General features: G+C 50.9%; 1 protein-coding gene across 1 annotated transcript in view; it reads left to right on the top strand.

The window, feature by feature from the left end:
- The window catches only part of PEX6 (peroxisomal biogenesis factor 6), a 110,198-nt gene that overhangs the window by 32,260 nt on the left and 62,716 nt on the right, over positions 1 to 15,222 (top strand). Inside the window, exons 7-8 of the mRNA XM_078647236.1 lie at positions 6,813 to 7,021; positions 12,344 to 12,539. Coding sequence (XP_078503362.1) covers positions 6,813 to 7,021; positions 12,344 to 12,539 — 405 coding nt within the window. The remainder of the gene's footprint in view (positions 1 to 6,812; positions 7,022 to 12,343; positions 12,540 to 15,222) is intronic.

The following is a 15,222-nucleotide window of genomic DNA, read 5'->3' as shown; positions in this document are numbered from 1 at the left end:
TCCTGCTCTAGGTGTATTGTCACCTCCCCATGGCCGTCATATCCTCCCCCTGCTCTAGGTGTATTGTCACCAGGCTCCCCCTCTCCGGAGTGGGCAAACCACTCCTCCTCTGCCCTGCTCAGAAAGCAGAGCAGCCCCACCCGCTCTCAAAGCAAACATAAAATTGTAATAACTAAAAGTTATTACCATTTTATGTTTCGGCTTCTCACCATGCGAGAAAGCAGTGGGGCGACGCTCCGCTGCCATAGTGGAGGAGCCGCTGCTGTGTTAGACCTGACTCTGCCCATGCAAGGGGGGAAAAAATTTACCTTACAGATCTGCTTACCCTGCCACTACCACCCAAGAACCTCTTCTGCCCTTTAATGAAGCTCTCATTGATCAGCACTTGGGGACCCCAAGTTTCTGCTACAGCACCCAACCCTGAAAGCTTGGTGGTACATGCATCATTCAGCCGTCTGAATCGTAATTAATTTCCCACCACACACCCGACAAGGAATTGAAACGAATGGAAAGCATTGCCAAATGCATATGTTCGAGGCATATGAGCTGCAGATAGTACACTTTTGCATAGATCTCCATCTGGTGTTGGGCTCGGATGCTTGCACCCTGTGGTTTTCTTTTAAGAAGTCTTTTTGTAGTCACGAGATAGGTGACTTCTCCCTTGGACGATAGTGTGCTTGGGCATCGCTCCATCTTCAGATTGGTTTTTTTCCGCCATCGGGTTCGGCTGTAACTTCTGTGCTCCGGTTCGGCACCATATTCTCCAATCTTTTTGACTCACAAATCATCATAAAAACTCACTCGACTGTATTGTTTTCGATTGCATTATCTTCGACGCGCTCCTCAAATATTCCATTCCGGCGTCGTCACGGGCCGCTAGGCCTATCGACACCGTTCGGGCCTACGGCTCATGGAGAGGACTCCATTTAAAAAATGCCCCCAGTGTGGAGCTAAATTTCCATACAGTGACCACCACAAGGTCTGTAACCTGTGTCTCTCGCCCGAGCACGACGAAAATAATTGCCAGGCCTGTGCCTCATTTCGATCCAAAAAGACCATTCGTGATCGCCGGGCCCGACGACACATCATGGCGCAACAGGCAGCTCTGGTACCGGTGGACATCTTCGATGAAGGCCCCATGTCCCGGAAGAGGATTCTGAGGATCTGGAAATCGTGTCCGAAGCAGACGACTCTGACTCAGACAATCCCATCACTCCAGGTCAACTAGTGAGTACAACTTCCCCAACCCCAATCACACCCAAAAAAGAAGGCCCATGTCAAGACTTCGCCTGCTGGCCCCAGGGCGACCAAAAACAAGCTTCAAAAGCCCCGCCCCCGGCTCCAAAGATAAAGGACAAGCCTTCCGTTAGCTCGGGACCCAGCAAACTGCATATCACTGTCCCACAGGTGCCATCGGCACCGAAGCACGGAGTGCAACCTACTCCCAAAAAGACCTCGGCAACGACCACCCCCGTGGCGAAAGAAAAGGCATCGGATCCGAAACCGAAACATTCGGAACCGAAAAAGATTTCCACCTCCACATCGAAGCCAAAGGACCTAAAACCACCTTCCAAGGCTCTGGAGCAGAAATCCAAACCTCGCTCGGACCTGAAGAAATTGGCGCCGAAAGTATCTACTGAAAAGGAAGAACTTTTTCGACCGGATCCTATCGATCCAACACAAAAAATACTTCATATAGACCCTAAAACAGAACATATGTCTACTGTTCCACACAACAAAAGGAAATTGGACACCCTAGGCGTTCCTGCAGTGCCTGTAAAGAAGGACTGTGCTACTTCACCTTTATAACCCTCTTCTCCTGTTCTTCCTACTAAACCGGTCTCTCCTCCACACTCTCCTATACTTCCACCAAACTCACCACTACCACCGGGTGATGATGATTTAGGGGATAGGGGAGACAACACTGACCCTTTTGATCACCCTGATGACGAACCAGACGTTCCAAAGGACGATTGGAACGATTATGATGACCCATTAGATACTCCAGACCTCCCTGACCCTCATGCATACCCAACAAAGCCATCTCCCCAGATGACAATATTGGTTTTAACCAGCTTGTAAATAGGGCGGCTCCGTACCATGGTGTCCCAATGCATTCGGCCTCTGCAGAGGAGGACTTTCTACTAGACTCCTTTGAACAGTCACTAAAGACTGTACAACCCTGCCAATGTTAAAAGGCGTCATTAAACATGCCCCCGATATATTCAAGGACCCTGTTAGGGCTAGGATTCTGAATCCAAGAATTGACAAAAAATATAAACCCGCTCCCAGTGATCCCGCCTACATCAAAGGTCAACTCCCTTTAGATTCCCTAGTGGTAACTAACGCTGGAAAACGTGCCAACTCTCAAACCTCCGGTGATGCACCCCCTGCGGACAAGGAGTCTAAATTATTAGATGCTTCTGGCAAACCAGTTGCTGCTCAAGCAGCTAATCACTGGCGGATAGCCAATACACAGGCATTACATGCTAGGTAAGATAGGGCTCGCTATGACCAGCTAGAAACCCTATTACAACATTTACCAGATCAATACAAGACCAAGGCCAATGATTTAATTCAGGAGGAGAAATGAATAACTAATGCATCAATCAAATGTGCCCTTGATGCAGCAGACACCGCCTCTAGGGCAGTTAACACTAGCGTGTTACTCAGACAACATGCCTCTTTGCGCATCTCTGGCTTCAAACAGGAGGTACAAACTACTATCCTCAATCAGCCGTTCAATCAGCAACAACTTTTTGGACCAGCTGTAGACACCGCTCTAGAAAAAATGAAAAAGGACACAGAGACTGCTAAATCCATGAGAGCATTGCAGTCTTCATCCACACGTGGTTCCTTTCGACGCTCCTTCTATAGGGGAGCATCCGAAAACATCAGCGCAGCCACTGCTTCATACAAAAACACCACACAAACATCCCCCAACAGGGGATATTTTAGAGGCGGATACAGGGGAAATAACAACAAAGGAAGAGGCCGAGGTAACAACAACACTCGCACCTCCCCCAGTAATAAGCAGTGACTTCCCTCCAGACCATTCCACTCCGGTCGGGGGCAGACTATCACAGTTCTACCTGTCTGGAATTCCATCACTACGGACAAGTGGGTAAGACAAATTATCCAGTATGGTTACTGCCTGGAACTTACTGCTACTCCAACCAACATACCACCCAGACAGCGATCAATGTCCGAGGAACCTTTAACACTCTTCAAACAAGAGGTTGTTTCACTGCTTCAAAAGCACGCATAGTTCCCATACAACATCAAGGAACAGGGGTTTACTCCCTGTATTTCCTAATCCCCCAAAAAGACAGGACCCTAAGGCTACTACTGGACCTCAGACCTCTCAATTTGTACATACAATCAGATAATTTTCACATGATCACTCTCCAACAGGTTCTTCCCCTGCTTCAACAAGGCGATTTCCTTGCCACACTAGATCTCAAGGACGTCTACTTTCACATTCCCATACACCCTGCTCACCGAAAAATACCTGAGGTTCACAGTAGACGGCCAGCACTATCAGTTTAAGGTCCTTCCATTTGGGGTGACCACAGCACCCAGAGTTTTCACAAAGTGCCTTGCAGTAGTAGCAGCGCACTTGAGAAGACTGCAAATTCATGTGTTTGCATACCTGGACGATTGACTGATAAAAGCCAACTCATACAACCAGTGTGTTCACCATACATATCAAACAATTCAACAATTACACAACTTGGGGTTCACACTGAACTACACCAGGTCACAGCTCCAACCCTCCCACATACATCCGTATCTAGGAGCCACAATAAACACTTGTAAAACTCTAGCATACCCCAATCCAGCCAGGATTGCCGGCATGCAAACACTCATCAACCGGTTTCAGTCCCAACACTCTCTCCCAGCACGAGTGTTTATGCAGCTCATAGGGATGATGGCCTCTTGCATTTTCATCGTACCTCACGCAAGACTTCGCATGTACCCTTTACAGGAATGCTTAGCATGTCAGTGGAACAAGGCCCAAGATCCACTTACAGATCTGGTGTGGTGGAGCACACAAAACCTTTCCATAGGACGGCCGTTCTAAGAGCCCTTCCGCAGATAGTGTTAACAGTGGACGCATCGCTCACCAGCTGGGGAGCCCATCTCCTAAACCATACAATTCAGGGCAGGTGGACCACTCGACAAAAAGTGCTCCGCATCAATCATCTAGAACTACTGGCCATATTTCTAGCCTTAAAGTCATTCCAACTACATCTTCTCAACAAGACTGTCTTAGTCTGGACGGACAATATGACAGCAATGTATTACATACAAAAGCAAGGAGGAACACATTCTCTGCAGCTCTCTCACCTAGCACAAAGCATATGGAGACGGGCCGTTCCACAAAACATATATCTCCTGGCGGAACATCTTCCAGGAGTAAACAATCGGATAGCGGATCTGTTAAGTCGCCAGACTCAACAAATACACAAATGGGAACTTCATCGACAAGTTCTTCAACCTTTCTTCCAAATGTGGGGCCAACCAAACATAGATCTGTTCGCCACACACTCAAATGCAAAATGCCCAACCTTGCCGCCAGGTTCCCAAACCCTTTGTCCAAGGGCAATGCGATATGGATGAACTGGTCAGGCAGATTTGCGGACGCTTTTCCGCCACTCCCACTCATCCCACTAGTAGTGCGCAAGCTCTCAAAATGATCCTAGTTGCTCCCGTATGGGCAACCAAGGTTCACAACACTACTCGAACTATCACTAGTCCCTCATCAAAAATTACGGCTCTCCCCAAAGCTGCTGATGCAGAACCATGGAGAGATAAGGCACCCAGATCCAGCGCAACTGAATCTAGAAATCTGGCTCCTGAAGTCTTAGAGTTCGGTTACCTGAACCTCCCACCGGACTGTATGAATATTATTAAGGAAGCCAGACACCCCACTACTAGAGCTTGCTATGCAGCCAAGTAGAAAAGATTTGTTATGTACTGCTAAAAAAACAAAATCGACCCATTAGATGCTTCAGCACAAAACATTATTTGCTATTTACTTCATCTACGAAGATGCAATCTTGCATACTCATCAATTAGATTACATCTGGCTGCCCTTTCCGCCTAATTACAAAACAGACAACATTTGTCATTGTTTCGAGTACCTGCTATCAAAGCCTTCATGGAAGGCCTTAAAAGGTTAATCCCTCCCAGACCGCCACCATCTACGGTGTGGAACCTAAACATTGTTCTTACTAGACTCATGGGTCCCCCTTTTGAGCCTTTACACAAATGCGAATTACAATTCCTTACATGGAAAGTAGCGTTCCTTGTCGCAATCACCTCTCTTAGGAGAGTAAGTGAGATCCAGGCTTTAACCGAACAAGAACCATTTTTAAAAATACATCCTCACAAAGTGGTTCTTAGAACAAATCCAAAATGTCTTCCAAAGGTAATTTCTGCTTTCCATCTTAATCAATCAGTAGAGTTACCAGTATTTTTCCAAAACCCTGATTCAATAGCAGAAAGAGCTCTTCACACGCTCGACGTCAAAAGAGCTTTACTTTATTACATAGACAGGATTAACCCTTTAGAAAAACAAAATAACTGTTAGTAGCTTTCTCTCCACCTCATAAAGGCAACCCCATCTCCAAAGCTGAAATTGCCAGTTGGATAGACAAATGTATTCAAATATGCTATCAAAAAGCAAAACGTACTTTAACAATTCCCCCTAGAGCGCATTCAACACGCAAACTAGGGGCTTCCATGGCATTCTTAGGGAACATTCCCCTAGAAGACATTTGTAAAGCAGCAACTTGGTCTACTACACACACGTTCACTAAACACTATTGTGTTCACATGCAGGCCAAGCACCAAGCTTCTGTGGGCCAAGCTGTTCTTAAGACACTTTTTCAAACTACTGCAACGGATACAGGCGACCCCTGCTAAGGGAGCCACTGCTATACAGTCTATGAAAAGTGTACTATCTGCAGCTCATATGCCTCGAACGGAAAATGCTACTTACCAGTATGCATCTGTTCTTGGCATGTGGAGCTGCAGAGTAGCCCACCCGCCTCACCGGGACCTGTATCTGTTCCAGTTTTTATCTTAATTAGATACACTTACATGGACATCTATTCTATTTCCTATAAACTCCATCATTTCCCTTCATGGTGAAAAACAATCTGAGGATGGAGCCGATGCCCATGCGAACTATCGTCCAAGGGAGGAGTCACCTATCCCGTGACTACAAGAGACTTCTACCAAGAAAACGACAAAATGTAATCATCCGAGCCCAACACCAGGTGGCGATCTATACAAAAGTGTACTATCTGCAGCTCTACATGCCAAGAACAGATGCATACTGATAAGTAGCATTTTCTTTCTCTTTCCTGAGTTGCCCATATGTTTTGGTATAAGAGCCAGTTAGAGAGAACGGGATCTACATGTGGTTCGACCAGTCGACTGGACGGGGTCAGATGTCTTTAGGTTTGAGGATTTGGAGATTATCAGATGCAGACTGCCCTTTGTGGTGAGTGGGTTTGTGGCAGTGTTGTTGTTGGTCATTTGCATTGTGAAAGGAGGTGAAAGTGTTCACATAACTGTTGCCCTCGTCTTCCCAGCGCATGTTGAAGTCTCCAAGGAAAATATTGTTGTCATTTGGTGGACATCACCAGGGAGATAATCTTTCTCGGCTCACGCTTGTATTCTGTCCACTCTACTGTTTGCTGCTTTGCAACCTGTGCTGTCTCCTCCATAGCTCTGCCTCACTCTGTCCCAGGCTTTCTTCCTGCAGGAGCCCAGTGTGACCTTCTGCTGTCTTCCTGCAGGTGGACAGTGTGACCCTCTGCAGGGACACTAGTGGAGCTGCTGAGGCAAAGCTACAGGCTGCCTTCTCACATGCCACCCTGTATCGGCCCTGCGTGCTGCTGCTGAGGAATGTCCATCTGCTGGGCCGAGAGCGGGATGGGGTGACCGAAGACTCCAGGACAGTGGCAGCCCTGCAGCGCCTCCTACTGGACATCACGAGGACCTCCAGGTATTTGTCACTGTGGCAGCGCCTCAGACAGAGAACACAACCCGCCTTTTCTCTCCTCGCCTCCTCCTGGGATGAGGGACAAAGAACCTTTGCATTGAAATCATTGCTCCTCCCTCTCTCCTCCAGTCCACTCGACAGTGTTACTCCATGAAAAGCACCTTATATTGTTTCTTTACTGTTTGTCAGTGAGTGTTTCCTGTTTTGAGTGAGTGCGGATACTGCCCCCTTCACTGCGGGCTGTGAGGCGACTGCTGAGACGGGGCCAGGATTCTACTCCAGGGGCTCAGGCCCTGTTATATGTAGTGTGTGGGAGACTGCTGACTGCCTCTGCCCTGTAAACTGGGCTCCATTGTCTCCCCTCAAGAGTGGGGTATCTGAAGGAGGCCTGTGCTTTGTGTATGTTCAGTGTGTGTGTTTCACTGCACCAGGTGAATGGTGGTGTCCATTGAGACACATCCTGTGCACGGGTGCCCACAATGAGGCTGCTCTGGCTGCCTGCCGTGACCAGGGTGGACATGGCTGGCTGCCGTGACCAGGGTGGACATGGCTGGCTGCCGTGACCAGGGTGGACATGGCTGGGTACCTTTGTCTGGGGTGGACATGGCTGGCTGCCTTTGTCCAGGGTGGACATGGCTGGCTGCCTTTGTCCAGGGTGGACATTGCTGGCTGCCTTTGTCTGGGTGGACATTGCTGGTTGCCTTTGTCCAGGGTAGACATGGCTGGCTGCCTTTGTCTTGGGTGGACATTGCTGGTTGCCTTTGTCTTGGGTGGACATGGCTGGCTGCCTTTGTCCAGGGTGGACATGGCTGGCTGCCTTTGTCTGGGTGGACATGGCTGGGTGCCTTTGTCTGGGTGGACATGGCTGGTTGCCTTGGTCCAGGGTGGACATGGCTGGCTGCCTTTGTCTGGGGTGGACATGGCTGGCTGCCTTTGTCTGGGTGGACATTGCTGGTTGCCTTTGTCCAGGGTGGACATTGCTGGCTGCCTTTGTCTGGGTGGACATGGTTGGCTGCCTTTGTCTTGGGTGGACATGGCTGGTTGCCTTGGTGCAGGGTGGACATGGCTGGCTGCCTTTGTCTGGATGGACATGGCTGGGTGCCTTTGTTCAGGGTGGACATTGCTGGCTGCCTTTGTTCAGGGTGGACATTGCTGGCTGCCTTTGTCTGGGTGGACATGGCTGGCTGCCTTTGTCCAGGGTGGACATGGCTGGCTGCCTTTGTCTGGGTGGACATGGCTGGCTGCCTTTGTCTGGGTGGACATGGCTGGTTGCCTTGGTCCAGGGTGGACATTGCTGGCTGCCTTTGTCTGGGTGGACATGGCTGGCTGCCTTTGTCTGGGTGGACATGGCTGGTTGCCTTTGTCTGGGTGGACATGGCTGGTTGCCTTGGTCCAGGGTGGACATTGCTGGCTGCCTTTGTCTGGATGGACATGGCTGGCTGCCTTTGTCTGGGTGGACATTGCTGGCTGCCTTTGTCTGGGTGGACATTGCTGGCTGCCTTTGTCCAGGATGGATATGGCTGGTTGCCTTTGTCCAGGATGGATATGGCTGGCTGCCTTTGTCCAGGATGGATATGGCTGGCTGCCTTTGTCCTGGGTGGACATAGCTGGCGCCTTTGTCTGGGGTGGACATAGCTGGCGCCTTTGTCTGGGGTGGACATGGCTGGCTGCCTTTGTCCTGGGTGGACATGGCTGGCTGCCTTTGTCCTGGGTGGACATGGCTGGCTGCCTTTGTCCTGGGTGGACATGGCTGGCTGCCTTTGTCTGGGTGGACATGGCTAGTTGCCTTTGTCCGGGTGGACATGGCTGGTTGCCTTTGTCCTGGGTGGACATGGCTGGTTGCCTTTGTCCGGGTGGACATGGCTAGTTGCCTTTGTCCGGGTGGACATGGCTGGTTGCCTTTGTCCTGGGTGGACATGGCTGGCTGCCTTTGTCAGGGTGGACATGGCTGGTTGCCTTTGTCCTGGGTGGACATGGCTGGTTGCCTTTGTCCGGGTGGACATGGCTGGTTGCCTTTGTCCGGGTGGACATGGCTGGTTGCCTTTGTCCGGGTGGACGTGGCTGGCTGCGTAGCCGACCGATGCCATCTAGCAGCGCGCATTGATGTTGCTCGAAGAAAAGTCTTCCTGATCCAGTCTGATGCCTGGGAAATGAAAAGGTAAGGAATCTGCAGCCAGGTCATGTCTCTACCAGAGGAGACATTACTGAAGGGAAGTAACATCACGAGGACCTCCAGGTATTTGTCACTGTGGCAGCGCCTCAGACAGAGAACACAACCCGCCTTTTCTCTCCTCGCCTCCTCCTGGGATGAGGGACAAAGAACCTTTGCATTGAAATCATTGCTCCTCCCTCTCTCCTCCAGTCCACTCGACAGTGTTACTCCATGAAAAGCACCTTATATTGTTTCTTTACTGTTTGTCAGTGAGTGTTTCCTGTTTTGAGTGAGTGCGGATACTGCCCCCTTCACTGCGGGCTGTGAGGCGACTGCTGAGACGGGGCCAGGATTCTACTCCAGGGGCTCAGGCCCTGTTATATGTAGTGTGTGGGAGACTGCTGACTGCCTCTGCCCTGTAAACTGGGCTCCATTGTCTCCCCTCAAGAGTGGGGTATCTGAAGGAGGCCTGTGCTTTGTGTATGTTCTGTGTGTGTGTTTCACTGCACCAGGTGAATGGTGGTGTCCATTGAGACACATCCTGTGCACGGGTGCCCACAATGAGGCTGCTCTGGCTGGCTGCCGTGACCAGGGTGGACATGGCTGGCTGCCGTGACCAGGGTGGACATGGCTGGCTGCCGTGACCAGGGTGGACATGGCTGGCTGCCGTGACCAGGGTGGACATGACTGGCTGCCGTGACCAGGGTGGACATGGCTGGCTGCCGTGACCAGGGTGGACATGGCTGGGTACCTTTGTCTGGGGTGGACATGGCTGGCTGCCTTTGTCCAGGGTGGACATTGCTGGCTGCCTTTGTCTGGGTGGACATTGCTGGTTGCCTTTGTCCAGGGTAGACATGGCTGGCTGCCTTTGTCTGGGTGGACATGGCTGGCTGCCTTTGTCCAGGGTGGACATGGCTGGGTGCCTTTGTCTGGGTGGACATGGCTGGGTGCCTTTGTCTGGGTGGACATGGCTGGTTGCCTTGGTCCAGGGTGGACATGGCTGGCTGCCTTTGTCTGGGGTGGACATGGCTGGCTGCCTTTGTCTGGGTGGACATTGCTGGTTGCCTTTGTCCAGGGTGGACATTGCTGGCTGCCTTTGTCTGGGTGGACATGGTTGGCTGCCTTTGTCTTGGGTGGACATGGCTGGTTGCCTTGGTGCAGGGTGGACATGGCTGGCTGCCTTTGTCTGGATGGACATGGCTGGGTGCCTTTGTTCAGGGTGGACATTGCTGGCTGCCTTTGTCTGGGTGGACATGGCTGGCTGCCTTTGTCTGGGTGGACATGGCTGGTTGCCTTGGTCCAGGGTGGACATGGCTGACTGCCTTTGTCTGGGTGGACATGGCTGGTTGCCTTGGTCCAGGGTGGACATGGCTGGCTGCCTTTGTCTGGATGGACATGGCTGGGTGCCTTTGTCTGGGTGGACATGGCTGGGTGCCTTTGTCTGGGTGGACATGGCTGGCTGCCTTTGTTCAGGGTGGACATGGCTGGCTGCCTTTGTCTGGGTGGACATTGCTGGCTGCCTTTGTCTGGGTGGACATTGCTGGCTGCCTTTGTCTGGGTGGACATTGCTGGCTGCCTTTGTCTGGGTGGACATTGCTGGCTGCCTTTGTCTGGGTGGACATGGCTGGCTGCCTTTGTCTGGGTGGACATGGCTGGTTGCCTTTGTCTGGGTGGACATGGCTGGTTGCCTTGGTCCAGGGTGGACATGGCTGGCCGCCTTTGTCTGGATGGACATGGCTGGCTGCCTTTGTCTGGGTGGACATTGCTGGCTGCCTTTGTCTGGGTGGACATTGCTGGCTGCCTTTGTCCAGGATGGATATGGCTGGTTGCCTTTGTCCAGGATGGATATGGCTGGCTGCCTTTGTCCAGGATGGATATGGCTGGCTGCCTTTGTCCTGGGTGGACATAGCTGGCGCCTTTGTCTGGGGTGGACATAGCTGGCGCCTTTGTCTGGGGTGGACATGGCTGGCTGCCTTTGTCCTGGGTGGACATGGCTGGCTGCCTTTGTCCTGGGTGGACATGGCTGGCTGCCTTTGTCCTGGGTGGACATGGCTGGCTGCCTTTGTCTGGGTGGACATGGCTAGTTGCCTTTGTCCGGGTGGACATGGCTGGTTGCCTTTGTCCTGGGTGGACATGGCTGGTTGCCTTTGTCCGGGTGGACATGGCTAGTTGCCTTTGTCCGGGTGGACATGGCTGGTTGCCTTTGTCCTGGGTGGACATGGCTGGCTGCCTTTGTCAGGGTGGACATGGCTGGTTGCCTTTGTCCGGGTGGACATGGCTGGTTGCCTTTGTCCGGGTGGACGTGGCTGGCTGCGTAGCCGACCGATGCCATCTAGCAGCGCGCATTGATGTTGCTCGAAGAAAAGTCTTCCTGATCCAGTCTGATGCCTGGGAAATGAAAAGGTAAGGAATCTGCAGCCAGGTCATGTCTCTACCAGAGGAGACATTACTGAAGGGAAGTAACGTGTCCTTAAGCCTTCCTAACGCCCCTCCTATGTGTAGATGATATGTGAGCTTACTGGAGACAGTGCTTGTTTTGGTAAACGCTGCAGGTGGTGTGGGGTCTGCAGTGGGCTTCAAGGGGAGTGAGGTTTGCTGTACCTTGGGGCGCTTCAGGTGCCTGCACGTATTAGCCAGCCCTGCCCTTGAGTCACAGGCAAGGATCAGCGACTTTAGGAGATTAATTATGGGTTTGCGTCCTTCTGAAAAAGACAAAGAAATGGCACACACTAGAGGGGATCCGAAGCCCCTTGTAGTTTGAGCTTGGATGTACAGTTGTTGATGATCTAAAGTCCTCCTCTGAGAGTGTGTGTGGCTGCTACCTCCGAGAAGAGCTGCTGCTCTTGGTTGGATGTGAGAGGCCACCAGGGCCTCTTCTGCTGGTATCGTTAAAAGGGCCTGAATGCCTTCTAGAGCAGGGTAGTCTCTCATGTGGTTGGCATGGGGTGCTGTTCAGCAGAGGCGAGCTCCTTTCCATCCGCCCCCTTCTCTTGCTTGTATCTCTTGGTGGCTTCGAAGGGGACGCATCTGGCATAGAGTGTAGGAATAACCCTCTGTCCTTGTGGAGCGCTGTGTCTTCCTTGTATGAATGGGCTGCGGTGTGCGTCTACACGGGACATGCACACAAACCTGTGACTCAACCAGCTCACAGTAACCTCTCCTTTCCATCCTAGTGACTTTCCGGTGCTGGTGATTGGTACAACCAGCAGGCCACGGTACGTTGTCCTGGATGTGCAGACCACCTTCCTGCATGAAGTGAGGCTCGAAGCTCCGTCGGAGGAGCAGAGAAGGTCCATCCTGCAGGCCCTGACTGCATCTCTTCCCCTCGGCAAAGACGTGAACCTGGCGAAGCTTGCAAAGAGGACAGCTGTGAGTAGGACCATTCTTTCGTACTGTATCACCTACTGTTGGCTCAGGACTGCCCTAGGCCTTCTTTCTGAACTTTTCGCCTACGATCTGATGTGTTGTATTTGTATTTCATACTGTGTCCTATTTACTGGACTTCTGTGCTTCTGCGTCTTCTTCGAAAAGCTATTGAATGTGCTGATGCTTGGTTGATGCTAGATTCATATTACTGCCTCTTTTACTCCAAATACGTGAGATGCCAGTGAAAAGTAAGGACCAGAGAGCTGAGAGCATGCTTGCTGACACTCTGAACCCTTATTTAGCATCTAGCTCCCACATGCAGGATCAGGGAGCTGGGGGCATGCTTGCCCGACACTCTGAGATCTTATGTACCATTGTTAGAAATGGGATTTTGGGCTAGCTGAGACTTGTGCCAAAGCGAGGCAGAAACCACCACTCTAGTAAGGATAAGGGAGTTACACTCCTAAAATAACCCCTGCTCACCCCCTTGGTAGCTTGGCTTATCCTAGAGGCAGTGTGTAAAGTGTTTGCACATAACCAACAGTAATATAGTGTTCACACTACAAAAGGACACTACACCAGTTTAGAAAAATACCAATATTTTTATATACTTTCAGACAAGACCAAATACGATAAAAATCCACACTACTATACTTAAAAATCTGCAATTATTCAAATACGTTTGAAACACAGCTTCTTGATGTTGATAACTCCGTCCGGGGCTATCACGGCATCGTGAACAACAAATCCAACAGTTCTGGCTGGTCGCGGGGTCGTGGGCCAGCTACGGTGTCGGGAAGACCCTCAAAACAGTACCTGTGAGAAATGCAAGGCGTAGAGGCCCTTGAAGTCACTCGCGTTGCGGGTCGAGCTCCTCTCTGGTGGAACCAGGAGCGCTGGCGCCAGCAGGCGTCGGGTGCTGCGGTGCGAGGTGCGGTGTGCGGTGCCCCCAGGTCGCGGTACGAGCAGCGGCTCGGTGGCGGCGTCAGATGAGTTTTCGGCGAGACCAGGGTCGCGGTGCGAGATGAAGGCGGTGCTCGTCACGGTGCTAGCAGATCACAGTGCAAGCTGCATAGTCGTCGTTGCTGGAGCGCTGTCGTCTGCTGACGAAATGGAGTCGATGGCACCGGCGTCGGTAGGCCAAGGCTGCGGTGCGGGATGAGGGCGGTGCGTCGTGTGACTTACGAGCAGGGCCCTCGAACCACAGTGCAAGCAGCGGCGTCGATTTCGGCAGTAAGAGGTTGTCAGGACCCAAAACTTGAATACCGTTCTTCACTACCCAACTGGGCGACATGTCTGGTCAAAGAGAGTGCAGACCTGGAGACTCAAGATGGCCGCCGCTGCTGCCATGATCGAGGCTCAGCAGGCGCACTAGTCTCTTAGGCTTCAAGATTCCCACGAACCAATGTGAAGCGCGAGCGCTAAAGGAGCTGCGCACTTCACCAAAGACTGCAGCCTGAGAGGTCCGTTTTCGCTCATGTGTGAATTTCTGTCAGAAGAAGTTACATCCTGACAGGGATTCTTTCTACGTTATTTCCAGCAAATCTTGAAGAGAGTTTGTTCCGGTTTCCAAAGACCCGGCGCACGATTCAAGCGCGGGTTGTCTAGAGTCCTAGAAGTGCGGCGTAGCAGATAGCCGTTTGGGTGCGCACGTCGAAAAATCGAGGAAGCGTCTTACACCAAGAGCAGGAGGAAGAAGAAGGGTGTTAGCGCATTGAGGAAAGAATCGAGGAATTCCTGAGCAGAGAAGGAAAAGCAGAATGCCGGCTAGAAGCAAAAGCTAAGTGACACTCGAGTGATAAAATTTAAAGACTTTAATACTTACTGTAAATTGCTGAAAGAAAAGTTCAGTTGCTTGTTCATTTTCTGAAAACGAAAAGAAGACATAAATATATGATTAAAAACAATGGACAATTCAATTCAATGAATAAATAATTGTTAATAAGATGTAAATAAGCAGGAAACTCACCAAGTAGTTCAAAGGGTTGATAATTCTGCAAATCTGTGGAAACAGGAAATAGTCAAGGTAGAATGCAAGGTTAACTACAAGAAAAGAATACCACTTAAGGAAAAACAAGAGAAATAACAGAAAGCCACTTAGAAGGCGATTCTCCACTTGTAGTGAAGTAAGTGTCCAATAGCGAGCTACACTAACAACTACATATAGATTAGTTAGGAATTCACTAGGGAGAAGTTATAAACTTATGCATGTTCCTTTTTCTCTCACCAGTGACAACTATACTAGAGGAGCACAGCTTATCACACACACTTAAGAAGAGGAGCAAGGGTTCTGCAGCATAATGGTGGGTGAGAGGAGATAACAGGATAGAGTTAACTAGAGAGAGTAGGAAGACAGGATATAATGAAATGTTATTGTTTTTAGGTTTCCATCAGCAAGATAGCACCCAGGCGACCGGCTGAAGGAACCACGCAGGACCAGTCTCTTCTCTGTTTATTATTTTATCCAATTCCCCCGTCCCTTGGGGTAATGATGGAGGGTTCTGTGTAAGACCCACCAGCATTGTCTAGAGGGGCGTGGGTTCTAGCATCTCTGTTCCTGTGTAGTATTCGAGAACCAAGAGTAAGTTTAGTAAGGTCTGACAGAGGTGGCGTCAGGCCGGCCAGGGCGTCCTCGTAAAGCAAGGTGGTTCGGAGTGCGGTGCCCACAGGTCGCGTTGCGAGCAGC

Source organism: Lissotriton helveticus, chromosome 6 (genome assembly GCF_964261635.1).
Source record: "Lissotriton helveticus chromosome 6, aLisHel1.1, whole genome shotgun sequence".
In the NCBI taxonomy this organism is placed as follows: Eukaryota; Metazoa; Chordata; class Amphibia; order Caudata; family Salamandridae; genus Lissotriton; species Lissotriton helveticus.
Note: the sequence above shows the minus strand (reverse complement) of the source record. Positions and strands in the feature narration are given on the sequence as shown.